At 62.5% G+C, this 6,050-nt stretch overlaps 1 protein-coding gene across 2 annotated transcripts; it reads right to left on the reverse strand.

Annotated features, from left to right (window-relative positions):
- Positions 1–683: 683 nt before the first annotated feature.
- LBX1 (ladybird homeobox 1) lies at positions 684–4,859 on the reverse strand. 2 transcript variants are annotated; one of them, XM_043597300.1, is made up of 3 exons: positions 4,681–4,859; positions 2,998–3,717; positions 684–2,290 (listed from the first exon to the last, which is right to left on the reverse strand). In XM_043597300.1, exons 2-3 carry the CDS (start codon positions 3,320–3,322, stop codon positions 1,770–1,772), a joined length of 846 nt encoding a protein of 281 aa, XP_043453235.1. In that variant the 5' UTR covers positions 3,323–3,717; positions 4,681–4,859; the 3' UTR covers positions 684–1,769. The 2 variants fall into 2 exon arrangements, with proteins under 2 accessions (XP_043453235.1, XP_043453236.1); XM_043597301.1 differs by lacking the exon at positions 4,681–4,859 and having other exon boundaries at positions 2,998–3,938.
- Between the last annotated feature and the right edge of the window lie 1,191 nt (positions 4,860–6,050).

Consider the following 6,050-nt stretch of genomic DNA (forward strand, 5'->3'; position numbering starts at 1 on the left):
AGAGAGTCCTGGGGAGATTGATGTCTCTGCCCCCAGCCAAGTTGGGGGGCCCAGAATCTGTGAATGTTACCAGAAATTCACCCCAACTCTCAGACGCTTCGGGCTCACATCTCCCTGTGCCCGTGTGCGCAATTCAGCTTGCCCTTGGTGCCTTCGGCCTCATTTTCCTCCCTCCCGCAAGGGTAAGGCCTTCCGGCGGCGGAACCCAAACTTGGAGCCCTCCGGCTGCACCCTGCTGCCGACTAAGCTCTACCTGCAGTACACCGGACGCTTAGCCCGCGTCCCGCAGAGCGCGGGAAGAATGCCCTGGGGTGGGGGTGGGATGCACGAACCGCAGGGCAAGTCCCCCCACCCACCCACCCTTTACCCCCCAGAAATTAATTTTCCATCCGTGGCGCCCCCAGTGTACGCACTTTCCCCCAGCAACGCATGCCTCACTTTTTACCCGGACCTGACGAAGCCCGCTTCCCTCGCCCCCACCCCCAATTTGGTAGTTGCCGCGTGTTTGCGGGCAAGAGGCGCCTTCGCCTCCTGCTTTCCCCTGGCCCCTTATTCTCGCGCCTGCCCTGAAACTCCTCCAAAGCTCCAAGGCCTGGGCAGCCGGCAACGAGCAGCGGCGAGACACGGAGCCTGCCGCGGCTTCCCTGAATAGGGCCCACTCATTCAGACACGGTCACCGCCGGTTCTAGTAAAATGGCAAAGACTTTATTTATCGGAGAAAGAGGCCTTGGGTACAGTCCGGAGAGGAGAGGGCAGGAGCAGGGAAGGGGCACGCAGGACCCACCCTCATCGAGTCACCCTTGTCTGGCCAAGTCGAGCTAGGAGCGGGGCGTTGGAGACCTGCAAGACAGACCCAGAGCTGCGGAGGAGGTGGGGTGAGGGCTTAGGTTGGCCTCCTCTTAGTCTCTGTCACATGCAAAAAAATTCTAGAAAGAGTAAAAAATAATTCTAGGGCTTTGCGTTCTGTTTTAGTTGGTTGATCGGTTGGATTTCCCCTGCTTTGTCCCTAAGACCCGGACCCCAGCAGTCAATCCAAGGAAACCAAGAGAGGGTAAGGAGGAATCTTAAAAATAGCGTTAGTGGACATTGGGAGGCAGAAACCGGCATCGAAAACAGACTTCTGGGGACGGGGGTGGGGGGGAGAGAAGAGATCGATTTGAAACTTGCAAGTCAGGACCCGGCTGTCCCCCTCAGCCCCTTCCCACTCGGGGAAAAGGGGCAGATGGAAATAAAAGAAGTCAACTGCAATAGGCCTAGGGAGGCGAGGAGGAAGAGGGCCAGTGCATTCGCTACATGCAGAGAAAAATCAAAACAGTCGGGGCGCGCCCCCTCCTCCGGACCGCGGGCTTCAGTGTTCGTTACCCTCGATACTGCCTCGCCCTCAGCAAACCCGGCAGCCTGAGAGCTTTGAAAACATGGAAATCTCCGAGATTTTAAAAAATAAAAGAAAGAAAGAAAGAAAGAAAAAAAGTCAGGCTGAGGTGGGAAAAACCCGCTATATAGGTTTAAATATTTATACAGGAGCCATACAGAATTGCACGGCAAGGGCTCCCGGGGCAGCGGAGGCCGCGCGCGGCGGCCGGCCCGGCCGGCCAGCCCGGGTTTATTGCTTCGAGAGGGAGGAGGCGGCTGCCGGGAGCTGAGTCCGGGCCGGAGACAGGGAAGAAGGCGGGAGTTGCAGAGGAGGTCCCAGCTCCCCTCGGCGGTCCGGGAGGCGGCGGGCAGACGGGCGCTAGGGGCCCGGCGCGGTGGAAGATCCCGGGCGCCGCTCAATCGTCCACGTCGATCTCTTCGTCTTCCTCGTCCTCTGAGCAGTCCTGGCTGCTGGCCGGCTGGTCCGTGAGCGGGGAGGCGGGCGAGAGCTGCAGGGGCCCGGCGCCCGGGGCCTGCGGGGCGCCTGGAGGGAGCGCCGGAGAGCCAGGCCTAGACTTGGCCCTGCCGCAGCCGCCGCCACCGCCGCCCGCGGCCTCCGAGTTCTGCTCGAGTTCGGCCAGCGCCACGATGTCCATCTGCCCGCTGGGGCCCAGTTTCTTGGCGGACTCCACGTCGGCCTTCATCTCCTCCAGGTCCCGCTTGAGCTTGGCGCGCCGATTCTGGAACCAGGTGATGACCTGAGCGTTGGTGAGGCCCAGCTGCTGCGCGATTTGGTCGCGATCGGCGGGGGACAGGTACTTCTGGTAGAGGAAACGCTTCTCCAACTCGTAGATCTGGTGGTTGGTGAAGGCTGTTCGAGACTTTCGCCGCTTCTTAGGGGTCTGTCGCTGCCCAAAGATGGTCATCCCGTCGCGGCCTGCGAGGAAACCATAATATAGGCTTGCACCAGGAGAGAGGAGACCACACCCCGGCTCTGGCTCACCCCACCCAGGCCTTATCGGCCTGAAGTCTGCTGCACTTCCCTTCTCGGATTTGCTTCGGCCTCCTGGACTAGGGCAAGCCTCCTCTCTGGCAAACCTCCTTCCCCCGACTCTTGTCTACCGGAAGTCTCTAGGAAAAAATTGTTTCAGTCCCTGCTCCCCACCTAAGAGTTGATTTGAAAGATCCGAGGTCGCTAGAGCACAACGGAGCCAGTCAGGGTCGCCCTGACTGCCCTGTGAATGTTGGTTTACACCTCTTCCCAACAGCCGGACTCTATGACTCTATCCCTACCCGAAAGGTCCTAGCTGAGAGGTTCTCCATTCCCCAACCCAGGAACAGGGCAAGGAGCACCCAGGCCACCGGGAACTGGAGGGAGCCAAGCAGAGCAGACAAACTGCGGAGAGATCTTGGGTTCCGGCCACCCCTCCTGGGTCACTCGACTCTGGCCTATCCAGAGGCCCCTAGGAAATTGGGTTTGGGTCCTGTCCCACTCCTTTCCACTCCCAGCGGCAGCGGCTTGGGCTGGAGGGCCCTGACGGCAGGCGCAGGAGGAGGCGGGCAGAGGCACAGGGCACAAAGAGTGGGGCACAGGGAGCCGAGCGTGGGGTAGTGGGCGCAAGGGAACCCAGCGGCGGCGCCTACCTTCAGCTGCCTGCAGGACGCTGACCTCCAGCCCCTTAAAGGTCTTGCTGGCGAGCTCCTCCAGCGCGCACAGCGGCGAGGTCTGCGAGAGCAGCGCGCGGCCCGCCAGGGGCAAGCCGCCCGGCGCGTGCTTGTCCGCCGCCGCCAGCAGGTGCGCCGCCCCGCACAGCGAGTAACTTCTCCGCACAGACGGCTTGTTGAGGATGTCCTCGATGCTGAACGGAGTCAGCGGCTTGTTGGAGTTGGCGGGCGGCGGCAGGTGATCCAGCGGGCTGCGCCGCCGCTCTTCCCCCGGCGCCGCCTTGCCGTCCTCCTTGGAAGTCATCTCGGCCTCGTTTGGGGGCCCGGCCGGGGCGGCTCGGGCCGCGGGGACCCAGCCCGCGGGCAGCTCGGGCGCCGGGCGGCGCGGGTGGGCGGCAGCGGCGGGCGGGAAGGAGGCCGCGCCGGGCCAGGCGCGGGGCCAGGCGCGGGGCCGATTAGCGCAGCGGCAGAGGCGAGCAGAGCCGCACGGGGCCCCGGGAGGAGGGCGCTGACGCGGGCGCCGCCGCCGCCGCCGGGGCTTCCAGCAATCCGCGGCCCGAGCCGGGGCGCGCCGCGCGGGGCTCCAGTTTCGCCAGCCCCGGTGCTATTTAAAGGTGTCAGGTGGCTGCGCGGCGGCTCCTGGCCCCGGGTCCTGGCGGCGGCAGTTGGAAAAGCCGAGGCGAGGGCGCCGATCCCGTACTGCGAGGGGAGGCGGAGAGATGGGGCAATTGACTATTGCTAACAAGTTAGCCTTGATCGAGGAGTAATCAATTATCTGCAGCGGCACTTCTCTATTTCTCTTTCCTTTCTCCCTTTCTCCTTTCTCTTCTTTCTCTCTGTCCTCTCTCCTCCTGTTCTCTCTCTCTCCCTCCCTCTCTCTCTTCTCTTTTCTCTGCTCCCCCCCGTCTCTCTTCTTCTCTCCCTCTCCCTCGCCCTCTCTTTCACTCTCTGTCTGTCCAATGCAGGCGGCTCTAAGTTGGGAAGCTCATTAATTAGCGGGCCGGGGGTAGGAGGAGCCGGCTGGAATTAGCCTGCCTAATGCGCCTGTCAGTCCGGGCGCCGCGCCGCGCTCGGCCCGAGCTGTTTGTAAATTACATTAGCCGCGCCTTTATTGCACCCGAACCTCGGGCGACTCAAAAGCCGCCGCCCCCACCCCAAACTGCGAGCCTCGCTCCCGGCGCACCCGCCTCCCGCCGGTCTGGCTGCGATGGCAGCGCTGGCCCGGAGGTCTCAGGCTCTCCGACCCGGGATTTGGCGCCCGAGAAGGGCGGCGTGAGCCCAGCCGGAGAGGGACGTGGCCGCTACGCGGGCCAGGTAAGACCAGGAGCCGGGATGGGCCCCTCCACCGCCCAGCGAGGACTTTGCCGAGCTGATATCAAGGACCCAGCGTCCCTACCCCTCGACCCTCTTGTCTGTCACCCCCGGCCTCGGGCCATGCGCCTGGGGAGAGGGAATCTGCAGCTTCCGAGGATGGCCCGCGGGAGGTTCGTGAGGGTACTGCAGCCCTGGATGAGACGACACGGGACAGGGCTGGAGGACCCCAGGGGTTGGGGGAGGGGGCCAGTCAGAGGACTCAGTCTTCACCAGCCGAGAGCTGACGGGTGAGTTGTTGGTGGCTCCAGGCACCTCTTCCCCGGCCCGAGGCAGTAGCAACAGCCTTACCTCTTCTTGCAATCTTGCACACTCTTTCCTCGGGCTGTGGCTCTTCCGGTCGACTGGGGCCACGGCCCGCCCGGTGACCGGCGCCCGACCGGGCAGCCGGGCGGGTTGCCTGGGCTAACGGGGCCGGCTCGGGGCCTCCCCGCTGCGCTCTGCCCAGGCCCCGGCCGGGGCCCCGCTGCCGGCCCCGCCCAGCCCAGTGCCGGGCTGGAGTACACCACCCGACTCCAGCTGTTCCGGATGCGGGGCGGGGGCCCGGAGGGGGCCGGGCCACGGCTGGGACTGCGCTCCCAGGATCCCGCAGGGAAGCCGGGTTCGAGTCAGACTGGGGGCTGGGAACCCTACGGCCGGCCGGACTCTTGTATATCAGGCGAGCATTTGTGCACAGCGGTATTTGAATGTGTTTACGTTTGAATATGTACATTTGCGTGGGGTTAGAAATGTGGTGTATTTGTGTAAACCTGTGGGTACTTAGGCGCGTTGGAACCCTATGTCTTTCATTCCCCAAAGGCACCCAAAGGGGCTGTACCCCCCGGGCTCTTTTTGCTCTGGCTTCTCTCCTCTGGTTTGTATGGGGCCGTTGGCCCCACCACCTAAATTTTCCATGTCTGCCCCTGAAGAAAGGAGGGGAGCAAGGAGGGGGTTAGAGCCAAGGGAGCTGTTTCTCTCCCCACATACAGCCTCAACCCTTTTCCTGGCTTTGTTTGTAAACTCCTGGGCAGACGGTGTGGTCAGGCAGCCCTGCTTAGTCAAGAGGAGGGCCCAGAGAGGCCAGTGCAGAGGACTGTGGCCCAGCCTAGAGGTTAGGATGGGAAGAATAGGACCTTCTAGACTTCTTGGACCTCCTTCCATACTGCCCCAGAGAGGAAGTGAGCCAAGCTGGGCTGTGGGGCAGGGGGCAGGTTCTCTCCCTGGATGCCTCCAGCATGGGGGTCTCTGCACATCAGAGATTGGTTCATCGCCCATTTAGTTATTTGTATAGAACATGGCTTGCAGCTCCCCAGAGTAAAAGAGAGAGTGTAGGGAGGAAAGATTCCTGTTTGGGACCCCAGTGCCTGCCCTGGCCCTGCCTGGGAGTATTGGGAAGAGTTATTTAGCCTTTTTCCCATCTTTTTCCTGCATTTGTGGGGAGGACAGGTGCTCAGAGGCAGGAATGGTGAGAATGGGATTCTTTCTCAGTTCCTCCAGAGCTGCAGAATTGTCCTCAAGGCAGGCCCGTCTCTAGTGCATCAACACTGTTCTGAAACCGTGAGGTGATGCTGGGCCTACCAACAGTGGAGTCAGAGTTGAGAGAGGTGGAGAGCCACCTGAGTGAGAAGGTGCCCCGGAGCCTGATGGACTCTGCAGGCTTGGAAGCTTAGGGACCGAGAGGG

The sequence above is a fragment of the Prionailurus bengalensis genome, chromosome D2 (genome assembly GCF_016509475.1).
Source record: "Prionailurus bengalensis isolate Pbe53 chromosome D2, Fcat_Pben_1.1_paternal_pri, whole genome shotgun sequence".
Classification (NCBI taxonomy): domain Eukaryota; kingdom Metazoa; phylum Chordata; class Mammalia; order Carnivora; family Felidae; genus Prionailurus; species Prionailurus bengalensis.